The sequence below is a fragment of the Ursus arctos genome, unplaced genomic scaffold, assembly GCF_023065955.2.
Source record: "Ursus arctos isolate Adak ecotype North America unplaced genomic scaffold, UrsArc2.0 scaffold_4, whole genome shotgun sequence".
NCBI classification, from domain to species: domain Eukaryota; kingdom Metazoa; phylum Chordata; class Mammalia; order Carnivora; family Ursidae; genus Ursus; species Ursus arctos.
Genome location: NW_026623056.1, coordinates 86,760,644 through 86,781,337, shown reverse-complemented (window position 1 = coordinate 86,781,337; position 20,694 = coordinate 86,760,644). Strand labels below are relative to the sequence as shown.

Below are 20,694 nucleotides of genomic sequence, written 5' to 3'. Positions count from 1 at the left end.
ACACAGCTATAAGCCAGAGGAGCCAGGACTCAATTCAGGGCGTTGGGCTCTGGAGTCCTCCCACTGTCTAGGCTGTCCTGGAGTACTGTGGGAATAAGCAAAGTGCCTTGATTCTTTTCTTTTTTCTTTTTAAAATTGACATATAATTCATATCCCATAAACCTCATCCTTTTGAAGTATACAACTACAATTCAGTGGTTGTGCAGTCACCTCTGTCTAATGCCATTTTCATCGTCCCAAAAAGAAACACGTATCCGTCAGTAGCCACTTTCCACTTCCGCATTCCCTGCCCTGGCAACCGCTAATCTACTCGCTAACTCTTTAGATTTGTCTGTTTTGGATATTTCATATAAATAGAATCATGTAATATGGGACCTTTCATTATTGGCTTCCTTCACTTAGCATAATGTATTCAAGATTCATCTACGTTGTGACATGAGTCAGAATTTCATTCTTTTTCATGGCGGAATAATACTCCATTGTATGGATCTATACATTTTATTTATCCCTTCATCTGTTGATAGACTTTTGGGTTGTTTCCACTCTTTGGTTATTATGAATAATGCTGCTATGAACATCTTTATACAACTTTTGTGTGTGGACATAATATTTTCAGTTCTTTTAGTTATATACCTAGGAGTGCAATTGCTGGGTCATTTGGTAATTGTGTGTTTAACTTTTCTTTCTTTCTTTTTTTTAAAAGATTTTATTTATTTTAGAGATACAGAGAGACAGAGAGTGGGGGTAGGAACAGAGGGAAAAGGACAAGCAGATTCTGTGCTGAGCACAGAGCCTAACATGGGGCTTGATCCCTTGACCCTGAGATCATGACCTGAGCTGAAATCAAGAGTTAGATGCTCAACTGACCCAACTCCCCCAGGCGCCCCTGTGTTTAGCTTTTTGGAGAACTGTCAAACTCTTTTCCAAAGAGGCTGCACCATTTTGTATTTCCACCAGCAGTGTAGTAGGGTTCTGATTTCTCAGCATCCTCAAGAACACTTGTTAGAATCCATCCTTTTGATTATATCCATCCCAGTAGAGGTGAAGTATCTCATTGTGGTTTTGATTTGTGTTTCCCTAATGACTAATCAGGGATGTTGTTCATCTTTTCAAGTGCTTGTTGCCATTTGTGTATTTTCTTTGGAGAAATGTCTCTTTAGATCCTTTGTCCATTTTTAAAAAGATTTTATTCATTTATTTGAGAGAGAGAGAGAGCACCAGTAGCGGGGAGGGGCAGAGAGAGAGGGAGAAGCGGGCTCCCCACTGCAGGGCTCAATCGCAGGACCCTGAGATCTTGACCTGAGCCGAAGACAGACACTTAACCAACTGAGGCACCCAGGCAGCCCCCTTTGTTCATTTTTAAATTGGGTATTTTGTCTTTATTGTTGTGGAAGTTTTTTCTTTCTATATTTTTATACATTGTGGATACAAGTCTTTTATCAGATTATGTGATTTGCAAATATTTTCTCCCATTTTGTGGATTGTCTTTCCACTGTCTCGAAGCTATTCTTTGAAGCACAAAGATTTTGATGAAGTCCCATTTATCTGTTTTTTTCTTTTGTTGCTTGTACTTTTGGTGTCCTGTCTGAGAAACCATTGCCTCATCCAAGGTCATGACAATTTACACCTGTATTCTTCTAAGAATTTTGTAGTTTTAGCTCGTATATGGAGGATTTGACCCAGTTTTTAGTTGATTTTTGTACCTGGTGTAAATGGCGTGAGGTAGGGGGTCTATCTTCATTCTTTTGCATATAGATATCCCATGTACGAGCACTGTCTGTTGAAAAAATTGTTCTTTCCCCATTGAATTGTCTTGGCAACCTCATCCAAAATCAATTGCCTGTAGGTGTATGTGTTTGTTTCTGTGCTCTCAGTTCCATTCCATTGATCTGTATTTCTGTCCTTAGGCCAGTTGGACCTTGACTTTTGAACCCCATGTTTCCTGGGTGAGCAAGTTCCCTCAAGGCAGAGGAGGCTTGGCTTGTGGGAATTCCCCTTCCCTCTGTAGGGTCGGGATTTGCCGCAGCGTTGGGCTGGCATGCTTCAATTATCTAGTTGTTTCTTCAGTCCTTTACAGATAATGTTTTATTGATGCTATCCAGCACTTTCTCATTGTTTTCAGCAAAAGTTAGTTCTAAAAAACTAACCTATCTATATAAAAAATGGAATTCAAAATTATCTCCGATTATAAAATTTGGGGCAGTGTATCCCTGAGATAATTTGTTTTGGGAAAGAGGAAAATTCTTCATGGCATCTTAAAAAAGGACCACTCTATTCACTTGCTTTTAAAGCCAGATTCATAATAGCTAGTAATCGAGGGTTTCATCAGTTGAGCACTTTGCTGTCCCAGGGTTTCTGCTGGGGGCATTGTATACTCTTGACTCTCGTTAACACAGCAAACCTATGAGATGACTGGTATTCACATCATTATTCCTGTTTTATGAATGAGGAAGCTGGGATTCCAAATGTTTTGAGACTTGCCTGAGGACACACAGCAAAGATGAACCCAGTTTGACCCAGACCCAGGTCCTCGACTCCAGAGCCAGGCTCCTAGACTCCCCCTCCTTCAGGGCTCCCCTTCTCCTCGTCCCTGGTTCACATTCTTCTTTTAGAAAAACTGGAACTTGTCAAAGACTGAGTTTTTTCTGCGTTCATTTCCCTGTCCCCCTTGTGGGAATGTGAGCTGGGACAGACAGGAGCTCTCCAGAGGGTCCTTGACAGTTGTTTCTGGTTGTAGAAATCTAGGGGAAGCCCCATGTAGAACTGCGGCCGCAGAGAGTCTGAGCATGAGAGAGAGTGCGGTGCCCAGGACGGGGAGTGCTCACGTGTGCCTGGGGGGCTCTGGGGCAGTTGGTCTCAGACCACACTACAGCAGAGCTGGTCTACAGGTTACGTTATAAATCACTGGGTATTGTGGACCTGTTGCTTTCTCCTATTTCCTGTTACTAAAGGGCACAGTGACGTATTTCCATGTCTGGAAAATGGCCCTTTCCCCTTTCAGCTCCTTGAAAAGTGATGGAGACTTCAATTGCTTTTAAAAGAGAGGGCTGAGGTAATTGGGTGATGGGCATTAAGGAGGGCACGTGATGTGATGAGCACTGGGTGTTACATGCAGCTGATAAATTATTGAACACGACATCCGAAACTAATGATGTACTACGTGTTGGCTAATTGAACTTAAATAAAAAATTAAAAAAAAAAAGAAAAAAGAAAAGAGTGGGTTGTATTTACTGTTTTGGAAGCCCTGTTGTCAGGTAGAAACAAGAATGTTGGAGCCAGAACATCTTTGATGTTAATAAAATGCAATATCCAGTAATTCATTACGTTTGACTGTAATTTAGGGGTGGGAGCTGAAGGGAAAAGTATCTGCTTATTTTAGAGAAGAACAATCTCACCGTCTTTTTCTTCCTCCTCCCGCGCCCGTGTTTTCTCAGATTGTGAAGTGGTCCGACTGCTGTTTGCCATTAGCTTGCAGACCTGGGGATCCTTATCAATTAATTGCTGAAGCAAGCGTGGATGACTTCAGCAAGCTGGGGGTGGCGTTCATGGAAGATAGACTCCAGATGGCGGATGGATTAGTACCTCAAAAGATTGTTTGTAAGTGACTTTAGAAATGTTTCCATCAGGGGTGCCTGGCTGGCTCGCTCAGAAGAGCAGGCAATTCGTGATCTCTGGGTTGTGAGTTTGAGCCCCATGTTGGGTGTAGAGATTACTAAAATAAATAAAAACTTAAAAAAAAAAAGAAATGTTTCTATTATAGCAGGAGACCATTGGTTATTAGCTTAAGGATTGTTGAACCCTCTTGTTCGATGTGGCTTAAGGCAAATGCTTATCTTCAGTTTAATGCAGTCAGCAGGTTGGATATAATTGTAACAGTATGAGATTCATACACGTGTTAGGTTTTTTTGAGACCCTTATTGATAGTGCTTTTGAAATTCTTTTTTTTTTTTTTTTAAGTGGGCTCCGTGCTGGGCCCAACATGGGGCTTGAACTCACGACCCTGAGATCAAGACCTGAACCAAGATCAAGAGTCAGACCCTTACCCAACCGAGCCACCCAGGCACCCCAGTGCTTTTAAATTTTTTTTTTTAAAGATTTTATTTATTCATTTGACAGAGAGAGACAGTGAGAGAGGGAACACCAGCAGGGGGAGCGGGAGAGGGAGAAGCAGGCTGAGCAGGGAGCCTGACGCGGGCTCGATCCCAAGTTCCTGGGATCATGACCTGAGTCGAAGGCAGACGCCTAATGGCTGAGCCACCCAGGCGCCCCTGCTTTTAAAATTCTTAAACAAGGATTTTCCATAATTGCATTATCCACAAGATGGCGTGCATATAATATTTGTTTCCCACAATCTGAAAAGTATAACAAATTTCTAGACTACAGTTTGGCTGAATGGAAAGTATAACCATGTTTCTACAAAGTTCTAATTCTAACAGTTTTTTACTTAAAAAAATATATGTCAGTATTTCGGGATACATCCTTTTTTCAGGAAACATGCGAAATATTCTTTCTTAATTATGTTTAAAAATTGAGTTTCTATGTCCATGAAAATCTTCATTTGTAGCTTGAGCAAATGAGTGCTACTGGCTCTGGAAATCCTTGTAAATCATTTAATTTCCCCATTTGGCATGTGCACATGCCCATACGATGTCAGATGCATAGCAAGTCCTCCATAAATGTTTTTCGAATCAGCGATTATAAACTTCTATTCCAGTCCTGAGATAGAAGATACTGGAAGGACCCTTTTCCCCCATTGATCCCATGAAGTGTCCCGAGAGCACCTTCTGCTTGGGGTATGCCTGGGTACACTAGATATGTGCCTTTTGTTTCTCGGTTTCATTATCTTATAGGAGACTGACACCCAAGAAATCGGTTCTGTAAGTAAGTAGGCACAATTACCTCTCTGAATCCCACTTTGTTCACCAACCGATAAGGGGATCTGGGGCTTCCAGATTCACAAGGTAAAGGTGTTGTAGAAATGTGGGATTTGGGATTTCACTCTCGGGAAGGTTGGGCGCACCCTCCCCGCAGGTGGCAGCAGTGCCGTGGTTCCAGTGGGTTCCAGTGGGTTCCAGTGGATGCCGCAGACTTGAGGCAGGACCGCAGGTGGGGGCTGGCGGGCGGGCTGCCCTGCAGGAGTCATGGAGTGCAGAGAGCACCGTGAGGTTTTGAACTGAGCTGCGTGACAAACCAGAAGGGCTGATGATTGTCTTTTGTTCGTGTTTTAGCCGTGCACTTGCAGGACCATACTCTGAAGGCACTGGAGGATCAGCCAGCTAACAAGCAAGCCCAGATCCTACCGCAGAGTCCTGAACCTTCCGCTGAGAGTAAGCCTGAGCCAGACGTTATGGAGCATGTTGGTAGAGATGACCCCAAGGTTCTTGGTGCACAACCCATACCAGGGAAAGGGGGTGCCTCTGGCAGCGAGCCTGCCGAGGAGGGTGACAGAGGAGTAGGTTCCGTCGAGCACTGTCCGCTCCATCTGTCTAGTTGCCATGAGTGTCTGGAGCTTGAGAATAGCACCATCGAATCTGTGATGTTTGCATCTGCAGAGAACATTCCAGATCTTCCCTACGATCACAGTGGCAGTTCGGAGGATGTTGCTGATGATATCCGCCTGGAGAGAGAAGGGAGGAGGGTCAACATCACGGGAAAGGCCCCCAACATCCTCTTCTATGTGGGCTCTGCCCCCCAGGAAGCCCTGGACAGGTTCCAGGAGGTCCGGTTGGTTCTGGCTGACTGTGTGGACACCGACAGCTATACGCTCTACCACCTGTCACGGGAAAGTGCTCTCAGAGACCCGTGGTCAGACAACTGTCTGCTGTTGGTCATTGCCACCCAGGAGGCTATTCCCGAAGACCTTTCCCAGAAGTTCATGGCCTACCTTTCTCAGGGAGGGAAAGTGTTAGGCCTGTGTTCGTCCTTCACATTTGCTGGCTTCCAGGTGACGAGCAAGAGTGTGCTCAAGGAAACAGTCCAGAACTTGATTTTCTCCAAGGCTGACCAGACCCAGCTGAAGCTCAGCATCCTGAGCAGTGGCTACGTTTTTGAGGAAGACCCTGGGGAGCGGCTCAGCCTGGGCAAGCTCAAGGGTCACCTGGAGAATGAGGACCAGGACAGGCTGATAGTACAAGTGCCTTTTGGAACGCACGGAGGAGAAGCTGTTCTTTGCCAGGTACGGAGGCTGGCATCGCGTAGGGATCTTTGGGGATCTTTGGCAGAGAGTATCCTCTTTGAGGCTGAACACCAAAAGGGTCAAGAGGCTGCGCTCTGTGGGTACTTTTGATCCTTGGCTGGGGACTTTTTGCTGATGCTGAGTACGTTTAGATGAGGGCTTTCCTGTCATATGGATGTCCCATTTCACCAAAACACGCGGTGCAGGAACGAAGCAGAAGGTGTCATGGCTGATGTAATGACTACTGGTTAACTGAGGATTGGTCAGAAAATTCTTTTTCGTTTTGATCTGTACTGGTAATTATCTTTCCAAAATACATTAGTCTACTCTTTTGTCTCAAAGCACACTGTGGTCAGTATAATTGACCCTTTTAGTTAATGTAGGGAGTTGAGTGCCTTGGGCTGCTGATTTTCGGTGTTAATAACCCTCACATCACAACATTGTAGTTGATGTCAGGGGTTGTGTGAATGTTAACTCCGGGGGTAGTGAGTGTTGAAAACTTCTCAAATCCTCATTTCTTTTATGATTTTGTCACTCTTCAAATCTAAGTGCTGAGAACGATTTCAGATAGAATATTGAAGTGATTTAGATTTATGGCACATTAATACAGCTGACCCTTGAATAATATGGCTTTGAACTTCATGGGTCCACTTGTGTGGAATTTTTTGGCTAAATACAGTACACTGTAAATGTATTCTCTGTTCCTTATGATTTTCTTAGTAATAGTTTCCTGCAGCTTACTTTATTGTAAGACTAGAGTATATGATACGTATAACATACAGAATATGTGTGAATTGACTGTTCATGTTACCGGTAAGGCTTCTAATCAACACTAGGCTGTTAGTTAAGTTTTTGGAGAGTTGGAAGTTATATGCAGGTTTTCGACCGCACGGTGAGGTCAGTGACCCTTGCCCCCACATTGTTCAATGGTCGGCTCTATACAGGTAAGGAAAAAGTGGGAAGGAAGAAGGTAGGATGTGCTACAACCCCCCCCCTTCCCAAAATCTTTGGCTCATCTGCTGACTTTTTCCCCACTTTCTTTCTCCTTTTCCTTTTTTTGTTTGTTTAAGCAGATGGAAGCAGGATAGACTGTTTCCAAATTCCTGATCATTGACTGCAAACTTTTTAATAGCTCAGGGCAGAAAGTTTTTGTTAGAGTTAGATGAACCCTTGTCCCTAAGGATTTGTTATCTAATGAGAAGGTTAAGTAGATGTAGATATTTTGCCCAAAATAGTTCCCAGGGTGCGTGCAACAGAGTTTGTTTTATTATAGGGATCTTTTTATTGAGTTGGAGAATCATTTCCTTTTTTTGTTGTTGATTTTCATTTCATATGCTGTCCTAGGAGCTAAGTCTCTTGGCTTTTCTGACCAAACATTCTTTAAGGGGTCATAAATTTGTTTCTTTACTATTCCAAAGCCCACTCATTTGTTCTTAAGGTAATGCTCAGGCAAAGATGCATATAATTAAGAAATCTGGACAGCAGGATAGATGAATGCATACAAGCCAAGCAGGTTTCACGTAGGCTGCAAAGCACATGAATTAGTTCGGAGGCCTAATAAATGTTCCTCTTATCTTTTTCTCTGCAAAGATGGTAACTATAGCAACTGTGCATTCTCAGAAAATCCACTTAAAAACTCGACTTCCTAGAGCTGTATTTCAGTTTTGAATAGTGACTTTTACCACCCCTGTGCACAGACTTGTACTAGAAAATTGATTCGGCACTGCTGCGATCCATTTCTGAGTGACATGGCAACTCCGCTTGCCACACCATTTAAATTGACCCCGCTGTCATAAAATTTGATACTGCCTGCATTGCTCTAGGAAAAAAAAAAAAGGCAATACGATGCAGCTTCAAAAATCAGATTCAGAGGATTAGAATGTCATTTTTGATTTTAAATGACTTCCAGTCTCTGTGTGACAGGGTCACTGCTTTCTGCTGAGACCTGTGTCACTACAATACCTCGCTGCCGAGGGCAGCCAATAAATGTTATCGCGGGCTGGTTAGTTTCCTCTTTCCCTGGTCAGTTTCATAGTCTTCATCTCTAATAAATCGAGTAATGATGTAACCCAGTAAGAGGGGGCAAAGCACTTCAGGGGCACACCACAGCCGCGCAGTAGGTGGCAGTCTCACGGCCAAGGAGCTGTATATGGACGCCTTTACCGTTCATCACGAGGAAAAAGGACATTTTCATGTGCTTGCTGTAACGATCAGGTTTGCAGGGGAAATTTAAGGCTGTGGATTAATGCTGACATTGGATTATCAAATGGACCAGGACTTTGCGTGAAGTTGCCCAAATGGATTTAAAAATATTTTATTTCCTTATTTAGCATAGCACATGGCAGGAGTGGTCTGGTTTTTTGAGCAGAGTTTCTTAGCCCCAGCACTGCTGACATTTTAGGCAGATCCCGTTCTGTGGTGGAGTCGTCCCGTCCCGTGCATTGTAGGGTGTTAACAGTGCTACCCACTAGATGCCAGTAGCAAACCGCTGCCCCCCACCCCTGTTTGTGATTGGAGATGTTTTAGTTCCAAAAGCCTTAATTTTAGAAGAAGTCAAGGTATAGAAATGGACCCATCAGTATAGTAACAGTATTATAGCCAGAGGCGAGATGTGTGTTGGGTCCCACGGAGCTCCAGGAGTGCAAGTCCAGAAGCACACGCTCTCTGACCTGTGAACTGAGGTGTGGAGCCAGAGGAGGTCTCTCTTCTTGCTTCCGTTGTCGAAGCAGCTACTGTTGAAGCCCACAAAAGCACTCCTCTCACGCTGTGCTTTCTCTCACCTCCTGGAGCTCTGGAGGCCTGCTTGTGCGGCAAGCCTTCCTTTTCCTCTTTGGCCTGGCTCCTGTGTGGCTGTGAGTTCAGCACACCTCGCTGCGGCTGCTTCCTGGGTCTTCTGTGTATTCTCCAGCCTGGGGTGTCCGTGTGCCATTCGTCATGCTCACGCCCTCCCCTCTGGGCCCAGGTCCGGGGAGAACGTGGCTCATTTTATTCCTGCCACCTGGAAGGGGTCATCTCCAGGAGAGCCACTGGCTTTGTCCACTGGAGAGGAGAGGCCACCTTTAGGGAGAGGACGCAGGGACGAAGGAGACTCGGATTCGGATACCTTGACTGATTTCACTTCTCTCCCTCCGCCTCTCTCCGTGGCTGTTTGGGGGACAGACTCACTCCTGTTCCTGGCCGACAGGAGCAGCCCTCGGCTGGCCCGCCGTAGCATGGGGCTGCGCTGGACTGTCTCTCCACACTGTTTCAGATTGGCATCAACTTTGCACAGTTGGACCATTTTGGACAGGATATTTGGACAGTATTTTTGACTTGATTAAATCTTTGGTGGGAATTGAGAGTTATTACATTGCTCAAAGGCTGGCACCTTGCTTTTTATTTTCATCATGCTCCTCTAATATCTGGTCAGGAGCTCTGCATACAACAGAAATCCACAGCTCATCCCTGGCAAAGGCAAAATAAAATAAAGCAAATATGCTTAGGTTTCTCAATATTCTGGCACCGTCCAAGGCTCTAATGGCCAGTTAAGATCTGCCCTCAAGAGGACCAGAAGTTCTAGTCTGTTCCTTCAAACCAAGACACAGACCATTTGTTGATCGGTGGGGCTGTTTTATTTATTGTTATTTAAAAAGATTTTCTTTATTTACTAGAGAGAGAGAGAGAGCGCAAACGAGTAGGGGGAGGGGCAGAAGGATAAGCAGAGTCCCGCTGAGCAGGGAGCCCGATGTAGGGCTTGGTCCCAGAAACCCCAAGATCGTGACCTGAGCTGAAGGCAGATGCTTAATTGACTGAGCCACCCAGGTGCCTCTAGGTGGGGCTGTTGTAATTTTAAGTGAATGGCAAAGCCTGAACTAGATAGATGAAGCCCTGAATCTTAAATTCAATCCAGGTGAAGGGAGGTGGTGGGGCGGGGCTCTCTGGGGTCCCCCAAGCCCCACTTCTTCTATTTGAATGCCTGCAGACACTCTCACAATGGTGAGTGAGGCTCCTCTCCTTCCTGGTGGTGTTTCTCGGTGGTTATGACTAACAGGTAGAGTGAGAGTTTCCACGCGACCCATCGTGCCTCCCGGAGTTCAGTAACCACTTTAGTTGGCTTCTCAGCACAGTCCCATTTCTAAGTGTTTAGTAATCAAGTTAGGCAACTTGCCCAAGGTCCCCCAACGGGTTAGTGACACAAGTCGGGACCTGGGCAGGGTCTGATTACCATCCAGGCTCGTTTACGCACCGCCTTTCCGCCCGACCGCCACGACTTCAGTCGGCTCCTTTGACTCTCTTTACGGCTTGTCGTGACTCCAAATGGTCAAGTTCAACGTCTATATACCGTTGATCTTCACAAGGGTTTCTCTTGGGGTTTTCCGAAATGCTGGTAAAGACACTGTTTCTCCTACGGTCGGCAAGGGCCCCGATTTAGGGTTTACGAAGCGGTGTCTTTCTCCCTCAGGCGCACTTAGAACTACCTCCCGGTTCTTCCGTGGTGCAAGCCCGAGAAGATTTCGATCTGCTCAAATCAAGCAACTCTAGAAGATACGAAGTCCTTCGGGAGATCCTGACGACGCTCGGCCTGAACTGTGACATAAGACAAGCTCCTGCCTTAACGCCTCTTCACCTGCTGCCGGCCGCTGAGGTGAGTGTGTGCTCGGCGGGGAAGGGGCCGCCTCGGTCGCCTTTCTTCCGAACGGTGCCCCGGTTCCTCCTCAGTGGTCTTGATTTTGATGTCTTTTTTATTTAGACCTCAGGTTTGGGAACGGTCTTAAAGATGCCCAAGTGTAGCTGATATTTTTGGTGTTTGTATGTAAGGGGGGGAGGGAAGACTGTTGGCGTTTAGAAGGTGTTGTGTCTTAAAGGTCACGGCCTGTCCGCTTTAAGGGGGCGGAGGGTCACTCTTTTATGTGTCAAGAGTGCATTTGGAAACCACAGTTCATTCATTTGGGATTAAAAAGCTTTGTTTTGATCCGGGCCTTTCTCAGGGAATATTTGGATGGGAAAAATCCCAAGTTCTGTATCATTCATGCTGATGCCATCTTGTGGCAGAAGGGGCTCTGCAGTTCGTTTTGGTCGCCCAGTCGTGTCTAAGAGGAAAATGCCCGCAGAGCTGGGAATGTGTTCAGGAATTTTCCTGGGCTTTTGTCTGCCTTTGATGCCTGTGGTTGTTACCTGGGTTGGGCAGGTTGCCACATTCTGTAGGGGTGTGTCCTCCTGCTAACCCCTTGGCTTTGCCAAGCTGTCAATTTCTTACTAATTGTGGCAAATTATTTGGAGGTCTTTTTCCCGTCTCCCCTACACAGGGAAATTTGTGAGTGTAGTGATATGACCATGTAGTTTCAGCAAATGCCTGAAAGTCCAGGTGACTCTACCCACCAAACTTACCTGCTTTCCCTCGAAAAGAACAAAGTATACCTCCTACCTTAACATTTTTAAAAGAGAAGGAACTCCCTTTTGGGTTATACTCTATCCCTTGGCAAACTTAGTTTTCGGAGGAGAGTGGAGCTGTGGGTTATCTGGGTGGGATGTGCTCACTTGGAGAAGACAGTTATAAACTCCACGCACATATAAGATTAGGATACCTCATAGGATTATATGAGGGTTGCAAGAAACAATTATGTTAAGGTTTTGTGTAAATTATATTATTTAAAAGACAGTCCAATTATTAATATTGGATTGTTCGGAGTTTTAATAAGTTACATGTGTATAATGTCCCTAAAAGTGCCTGGTATCTAGTCTAAAAAGATGCTGGATCATGTTTTAAATTTTAAAAATGAATGAAATTGGAATGGATGATTTTTTTCCATTTAAGAAACATTCTTTTATTGCATTTTCATTATGGTTTTTAGCCAATTTGCATTCTTCTTATTTTATTTTTTTATTAAAAAAATTTTTTTAAGTTTGTTTATTTTAGCAATCACCACAGCCAACATGGGGCTTGAACTTAAACAACCCCAAGATCAAAAGTCCCCTGCTCTTTCGACTGAGCCAGCCAAGTGCCCCGAACTCTTTTTACTGGGTGCTCTTAGGGATTCATGGTATGACTTTGGTTTGTGCTTTTATCTTGGGAATTCAAACTCCACATCATTTGTCTCTATTTTAAATGTTCAGTTAATAGAAGGAAAAGCGTCAGATCCATCTTGTGACTTATATTAAAATAAAGTGGGTCCTCAGAGCTTCACCTCCTATAGATGGCCCACCTATTGTCCTCCCACTTTGGAGGGATGGGGCAGAGCCTCGTGGGTAAGGGTTACTGGTCCCAGGGGAGTTGTGACGATCACGTCCTAAATCTTCTCTGTCCCTCCTTTCCTGCTCATGGAGGGCTGAGACCGGCTATGTGAGGAAATGCCTGCTTGTTCTGAGGTCGCGGAGCGAGATAGACCAGGCTCATCTTGGCAGTGCTCCTTGACCTTTCCTGGGAGTTCCGACCACACTGGTCTTAGGACTTGCCCCTCTGGACTCCTGGATGTATCAGTGAAGAGGAAACAGTGTTCTCAAGGTTTGAACTCCAGGCATTTCCCGTGGTTCTTTAGGATGGGTGTAACCTGAAACACCTAAGCCTAGGCTTTGAATTGTGTGTCTGCTTATATTAATGTACACTTTAACCTGCCTGTGGGTGGGGGCATACATTTCCTCTGCTGACCGTTGACCCTCATTCAGAAACCTGGGAATAAAGTGCTTGAACGAGATTAAAGCAGGTATTTGTTCTATGTACAGATACACAGACACCCCACATAGATTCCAAGCCTACCAAGTTCCTCTGTACATAATACGTTTGGAAAAGAGCCATTTTCAGAAACGTTCTCTTCTCATTTCGGGTCTTCTAATTGGTCTGGTTGCTCTTGGATCTCTACCCTGTGGATTACTTTTTCTCCCAACTGCTTTTCTCTCGAAATTCCTTTTTACTTGGGGAGCCGAAGGAACCAAGTGTGTGAGCATGAGGTTGTTGTATATATCCTCATTTCTTAGTTTTATCAACTCCTCCTAGAAGTCTTTGAATCTGCGGTTAAAGGAAATTCAAGAATTCAGGGTGTTCGAGTATGTTTGCCTGGAATACAATTATCATGCAAATGAATGTGAAGGGAGACCGATCCACACCTTGATGGTCTTTCTGGTGGCAGCTGCGTCAGTCCTCTGGGTCTTCTCCTAATGCCGAGGTGGAGACATCTAGGAACATCTTCTAGTCATTGTGCAGGTGGTTCAGCGTTTACAGAGAGTTTGGGATGACAGATTGGGAAGAGAGCTGGGTCGTCGTATGTTCTATTTGGTTTTCTTTCCTGCAGCCTTCTTACTAAATCTTAGATCCCCATGGAATTAAGGCACGTCAACGCTCTGTGCTGTTGGGAATCAGCCACCTCCCACCGCACGGTGTCGCTGCTGAGCTGGCTGCCCGGTGAACGGACACTTTGGACTGTCGAAGCAGTTCAGAGACTTTTTTTTTCTCTCTGCACCAGCTCCACATACTTTAGTAGTTTTCCATTACACTGGTGGCACTTTCTTTTGGGTCTGTAGGAATTATTTCAGCGTCACAGTTCGTATTCGTCTTTCATTAAAGCATCTTGCTCTGTGCTAGGTATTATTTGAGGATGGGATGTGAAAGAACACAATAAACACACTCGCTACCTGAATCGTTTCCCTGTTTTTTCTGTGCACACCAGTGGTGTTTGCAGAGTGTGGTGCCTAGGCCCTTGCTCTGCATAGCAAACGGTGCAGGCAGGAGATTCACGGGGGCACCTATGAGCTTCCACATTACTACGACATCAATGGAAAAGAACAGCATGGTGATCCAGGTAGGAAAAAAACACTCACCCAAAGTACAGATGACTCTTGGTGTTTGCTAGGGATGTGTTCTGAGGCCTTTCCCGGCACCCACACGCCCCAGCAGCATGTGATTTCCCCTGTAAAATCCAGTCATGTATGGCCTCATACGTGTCACCATGCATGACACCATGAGGAAGCAGGGCTCGGTTGAGGTGCGGCCTCTGGGTGACTGGGGACTTCCCGTTTATTCAAAACTCCCAGGGGCAGGATTGAAATTCAGGCCTCAGCAAAATTATTGCTCTTGTCCAAGCAAACAAAACACATGAGCACACGTATACCTAAACTTTTTTATTTTCTTAATTTTCTGTGACGTACATGTATTATTTTTATAACAAGCAAAACCAGTTACTAAAAATGCACACAAATTACTGTTATTGGACTTTGAAGACATCCCAGAAACGGTCACAACTTGAGTGTTAAGAAGCAAGGACTCTTGTGTGGATATCGGCAGTTTATTTAATATTTGGCGTCTATATCAGTTACTCTAACAGCATTAGCTGTGTTAGTAATGACTTGACTCTGGGGAATGGCCAGTGAGAGCTACGCTGCTGGGTTTAATCATGGCTCTCTCTTTCCTGTGTGGGTGCCCCCGGGCCTCAGCAGTGCATTCATGCCTGTGGGCGGAAGGTGCTTCTGGGGGTCCTGGGGATCCTGGTGGAAGCTTATAATTTGAGTGCCCCCACCCCTGCTTGGATGTTTCTCCATGGAACCCCTCGAACTATTTCTCAGAGAAGACCACAGCTGTGCTGACGTCTACACAGGGAGCCCTTTCAAACAGATGACTTCCTTCCTGGAGGTGTGAGTAGAGTGAGAGGCTCAGAGGATACGCGGCTGACCCCAGATTACTGGATGGCCACCACACCGACCTCTTGCCACTGGTGTTGCTGGGAAGTTAGCGGGAATACACCTTTCCTGTGGGGACCCGTGTGTGAGAGTGTGTGTGTGTGTGTGTGTTTGTGTGAGTGACCTCGATTTGATAGAAAAACACAGCTCTTTCCCTTGCAGACCTAAAGTCCCACGGAAAAACTCGCCCTCTCATTTCCATTTCTCTGGGCTCTGTTTCCATTTTTGTCCCTGCCAGGGGAGGGTGTGCGGCGAGCTCCAGGGGTTTGTGCTTGGAGGGGCAGCTGATTGATTGGGACAAGCCGGGTTGGGATCTCAGTGCAGAGCCGACTGCCGGTGGGTCCCGTTCGATTTCCCAGCCCGACCAGGGGACGGGGGAGAGGATGGGATAGTACACAGCCTGCCTGGCATGCTCGCCTACCCTGGAACATCACCGCTCGGGGTCTGGGGCTTTCTGAAACTACAAAGCTGGCATTCTTTCGGGCGTTCCTTGTGGCTGGTAGCTGATGGTATTCCTCCTAAGACGGAGGCAGGCAAGACGTTGGCAGGAGTCCTGTCAGGGAGAGGGTATGTGGTTCCTTTGCCTCGGGGTCGCAATGTAACCGTAACAAGAAGTGACAACTGGGGTCGTTTTTAAAGCAACCGGGAAGAAATTGTCATGTTGTGTGTATATGTGTAATTTCGGTAGTGTGGGTGTTGTGGGATGGGTCCTCTATTCTTTAAAACAAAAACTAGTATCACATTTCATTTTGATTCAACCCCAAATCATTTGCCGTGGAATGCCTTCTCCCCCACCAAAAAAAGCAGGTAGGAGTAGTTTCAATATGTGTAAATGTTTAAAAATTTCCTAGTGTAGTCCCTCCCTCCCCGGGGAGTTTCTTTTCTGATATTGGTTGCTTTAGGAAGAAACTGAGACTAAATCATACCACATGGGTCTTATTCCTCCTTCTCTAACTGATCTCTTCATTTAGCAAACTTCTGAGTGCGTACTATGCGTGAGACCTTTCTGTGGAAGTTTCTGGAAAACAGACACATTCCCATCTCATGGCATGCAGCGTAGGTAACCAGGTGCCCCCACAGGTGTCACAGCCTCATCTGGATCTCCCGGTGGCCCTGACAGGTGGGAAGCCAGGGCTGGGGTCCTTACCCCTCGGGAGAGCAAGCCGGATTGTGGAGCAGTGAAGCATCTCATGTATTTTTCTGACTTAGTTAGAATTCTCCAATTTAAAAACAACACCCCCTTGCATTCCATGTTTTAGGGTAGTATTTGGCATGGCATCCTCCCTCCCTCCACCTTTAATCGTAGTTCTGAATCTCAAATAAGTACAGTGAGATGGAAACTTCTAGTGTTACTTTAAAGCACAGCGTAGAAAATAATTTTTAGAGATCCAAATTAGAGAGAAACTCAGAATTCCAGGTGCGCTCTGAATAGCGTTTGACATGTGGCTGACGTGGTGTTGGGGTAGCTATTTTATAATACGGCCCCAGCTAAAGAGCAGCTGGCAGATTAAAGCAAACATTTAAAAGCTTTTATAGCTATGAATGTTCAGGGGTCTTTCATATACCTTTCTCTCCTTTCTTTCTTCCTTCGCCCTTTGCCCAAACTGGAAATGTTTTGTTCATTTTAACTGACTTCCTGTTATCGAGCATAATACCTATGGCAAAGGCGACATGATGGGTTTTGACGTTGAAATGCAAAAGAGATAATATGTGGGGTGTTTTCCTTAGCTGCCTTTTTATTTAAGTCTGTCTTTTTGCCGGGAGAGGCTTTTCAGCTACTGTATAGACCGAATTGTTATTTGCATCTTATTTTCACAAGAATGTTTCCAAGAGACTCCTGCAGAGTAAATACATCTGGGCCCTCAGCCCAGGGCAGGTGAGGGGACTGATAACGTGCCTGTGGGAGACCCAGGCGGCCGCAGCTTGGCTTGTTTTCCACTCGGAGTGGGTGCTGTTCTAGTTCGGTTCTTGCCGGCTGGCCTGGGGAAGAGGGGCGGGCGAGAGGGAGCTTCTCTCCCTGCCCTTGCTTTCTGCCGGGAGCGCCCTGTCTAGGAAGGGTGCTTTTACTTCTTTAGACTATTTATATCCACCGCTTCTGCACTCAAAGATCTGTGGATGGGAAACAGGCCCTTTTGGAATAAAAAGTCCTCCAAGACCAAATGCTTTCTGTCTCCTACACCAGCCCCCTAATAGCTGCCATGTGTGAGTGGGGACGGATTATGGCGTTGCCTCCTGGGGAAGTCGATTGAAGCTGTCTCTAGAAGTCTTGCAGCGTTCTCAGGAGCAGATTGTTGTCTCCCAGGCGGAAAAATACATCCTGGGGAATGAGCCCACACTGGCCCGGGGCTGGAGGGCATGGCCAAGGGGGCGGCCGGAGCTCCGGTGCGGAGCCGGGGTGCCCGTGTGGCGGCCGAGGGCTGGGGCCGGTCCTGCCCGCCGCCGGGCTGGGCACCGAGACCTGAGCTCCACCGATAACCGCCCTCCTTCAGTTTTCGGGCGTGGGAATGACAGGCGCGGAGCACGTTCTGTTTCCATTCATGATAAGAATTCGGGAATGTCGCTCCGGGAATTGTGCTGTCTTGAAAAACTGTTGATCACGTTTCGGGGTTTCGAAACCGACAGGCCATTTGTGGCCCCGGATGGCGTGTGATCTTGTTTCCCCTGCCTGAGCGGGAGGCTAGAGACAACTGGGTGCCAGGGTGCTGGAGTTCTGGACCTCTGCAGAGGGGCTGGCTGGGGCCGTCCGGGCAAAGAGCTCTCTGGCTTCCCCTTGAAAGCGGCCCGCGTGGCGGCGGGAAAACTCGGCTAAGGTTAGTCTGTCTGTCTGTCCCTTTCTCTCGGAGGTAAGAGAATGCTATAATCACTCTCAGTGCTCTCACTCCGGCTCCCCGGAGCTGCCTACCAGTGGGTGCGTTTTTCCAGACGCTGCTGTGCCAAGTTTGGGGCCACACAACAGCCTTCCAGATGCTAGATGTTTCTAGAAAAACTCTCTATTCTCCTCCTGCTTGTGTTGTATTTGTCTTTCTTAAAATGTTCTCTGGCTTTTGTTTAATCATACAACCAGTGGAAGAAATACTGGAGTAGAGATTGTCATTTTGGTTCTTACTGATTGTTGGAGATCCTGCCCCTCATAGAAAATTCTAGAGGTCAGACCCCATTGGGTGACGTGAGGAACGTGGCTTTGAATGAAAATATTTTAGAGCCTTTAGAATATTTGTTTTAGTGGATAGTTTTTAGAGGTATTTGAGTCTTTACAATTTTAACATGTGAAACCTATAAATAAATGATAAATGAGTGACTACATCGAATATATGCACTATATTCCTACGTTTACTTTAACGAAAACTTCTAGAAAATGCTATAAATTGCTGAAATAGAACCTTCCTTTGTGGAGAGGTCTTTTTCCCTGAGGACGAGAGAAGATTTAGGTGAAAATATCTACAGATTCCCGTTAAAAGGGAAACATCCTCTCCACTCGGCACAAGGAGATGTACAGCATAATCTTGTGGTTTGGGTGTAGGTTGTTGAGTGTGTCTCCTGTGCGTGTGTCCTGGTTAGATAGGGCTTCTGGGTAAAGAGAAGGATTGTGTTGGCACTCGGCTCTTGCACCTCCAAGGTTTGTGCTTGCACCTCCAAGGTTTAAATTCAAATTCTAAATAGAATCTCTTGCAAAGGCGGGCTGGTACTGGCCATCCCTGGTCAGCCGGATCGCCCAGTTTTGAATGGGCACCTTGCTGGGCTGTTTGTTGGTGTCAGAAGCCGTGAGTTTTTCCTGCGCCCTGAACTGTGAAAACGTGTAGTTAAACCCACTTGCCTCCCGTAGGCAAAGTAAAAGTCTGACAATTAAAATGAAAATTAGAAGTGAGTATTCTTCTAAGAAAACTTGTAAAGTCTTCCATTTTTAACGCCATAGGAAAGTATTTGACAAGTTGTTTTCTTGTCTTTGAGCAGAAATGAGTCCTCCATACAGCAGTTTATTAGTGAGTAATTGGATGATGGCACACCTTCCTGTTTTTATTCTCACTAAATAAGGAAATAGGACTTTTAAAAGAAAACACTAGATTGTGGTTCCATAAATTAAAAAACAATGCTCCCTTTTTTTTTTTTTTTGAAGATTTTATTTATTTATTTGAGAGAGAGAGAGCGTGTGAGCACAAGCCAGGGAGAGGAGCAGAGGAAGAGGGAGAGGGAGAAGCAGGTTCCCTGCTGAGCAGAGAGCCCAACATGGGGCTTGACCCCAGGACCCCGAGATCATGCCCCAAGCCAAAGGCTGATGCTTAACTGACTGAGCCACCCGGGTGCCCCGATGCTCTGTTTTTTTGAGGAATGGGGGAATGGGGAATGTCCAGACTCTTTCTGCCTTAGAATTGTCTAGATTATTATTACTCTAGTGCTTTCCACAGGCAGGAAGATTGAAGTTTTTCCTCTTTTTTTTCAGTCTGTGAAGTGTCTTAAAGGTCAAAGGTCTATAATTTTGAAGAGTCTCCTCTTTTGCATGTATTTTGTTTCAGTGATGGCTGGGATTACGTGTGATGTCTCAGATTGGCCAAATGAGTTTATCACACAAGGTGGCTTTTTTTTTTATTATAATAATTTTTTAAATTATATTATATTAGTCACCATACAGTACATCCCTGGTTTTTGATGTAAAGTTCGATGATTCATTAGTTGCGTATAACACCCAGTTCACCATGCAATACGTGCCCTCCTTACTACCCATCACCAGCCTATCCCATTCCCCCACTCCCCCCACCCTGAAGCCGTCAGTTCGCAAGGTGGCTTTTTATCACCAGATTCTCATTACCAAATCTTCTCTGTTCTGTTGGGGGAGGGGTAGATGAGATGACCTTTCACATTCTTTCCTGGACTCCGGTATTGATGATGGTCCCAGCAAAGCAATCAGATGCAAAAATAAATAAGTAAATAAATAAAAAATTTTAAACTTTTAAATAGATCGGATGCATGTTTTGGTAAGAATTTGTGGTTATTACCATTTTCATCGTTATACTGGAACAATCTGAGATCATTGGTAGGTGCCTTTGCACAGTTAATTTAAGCACAGTGAAAGAATGTTTTGCTCTGCTTTATTTACTTCAGGTTCTTTCTCAAATCGATTTTCCTGTTAATTTAAGAATTATCAAAGCAATATATAGGCGCCTCAAATTTACAATCAAGTTATGGTTTCAAGATTTGTGTGCTAAGTTGGGTGTTTTAAAAACGTGGTTATTTGTGTCCGTTGGGTTTCCTTACCGGCTCACATATGTTCTCATGCTCCCTAATGCCATTAAATACCATCTGTGGTGCCGTCGCTGTCAGACGCTGGCCTGGCGCATCCTGGATGCACTGGGAACACCCAGGACATCTCTTTCCACCACTCCAGGGTTTGACTCGGAATACAACAGCTCTTTTTCAGACGTCCCTGAAACAGTCCTGTTGAACACTTAGTGATACCGTGGTACATATGTGTCCTTACAGGAAATCAGTGCATTTGTGTTGGTAGGTTAATACTTTTCTCATATTTAAGAAAAAAAATTTTTCTTTATCGTAGTAACTGTTGAACTGTACCCACACGTCAAAGGAAACGTTTTGTAGAAAATTTCGAATATACAACAGTAAACAGAAAATGTAACAAACTCATGAACTCAATCACTCTGCTTCCCAGATTTCTATTCCGGCCAGTCTTACTTCGTCTAAGCCTGCCCAGTCCTTCTCCGTATTATTTTGAAGCAAATCCCAGATATTTGCATCAGGACTTTCTTCTGTAAATATTTTAGTATGTGTTTCTAAAAGATGAGAGCTCTGTTTAAAATCATAACCAGAATACCACTGATACACCTAAAATAAATCTGTTCCGTCATATATAATCTCATACT

The 20,694-nt window shown here is 45.3% G+C and overlaps 1 protein-coding gene across 6 annotated transcripts in view; it reads left to right on the top strand.

Moving 5' to 3' along the window:
* The window catches only part of HLCS (holocarboxylase synthetase), a 208,327-nt gene that overhangs the window by 28,763 nt on the left and 158,870 nt on the right, over positions 1-20,694 (top strand). For 5 of the 6 annotated variants that reach the window (XM_044390597.3, XM_044390535.3, XM_044390567.3 and 2 more), the window contains 3 exons: positions 3,435-3,597; positions 5,229-6,175; positions 10,617-10,799. In XM_044390597.3, the coding sequence (XP_044246532.1) occupies positions 3,546-3,597; positions 5,229-6,175; positions 10,617-10,799 (1,182 nt within the window). In that variant the 5' untranslated portion in view covers positions 3,435-3,545. The remainder of the gene's footprint in view (positions 1-3,434; positions 3,598-5,228; positions 6,176-10,616; positions 10,800-20,694) is intronic. The other variant, XM_048214907.2, reaches the window with a different exon arrangement.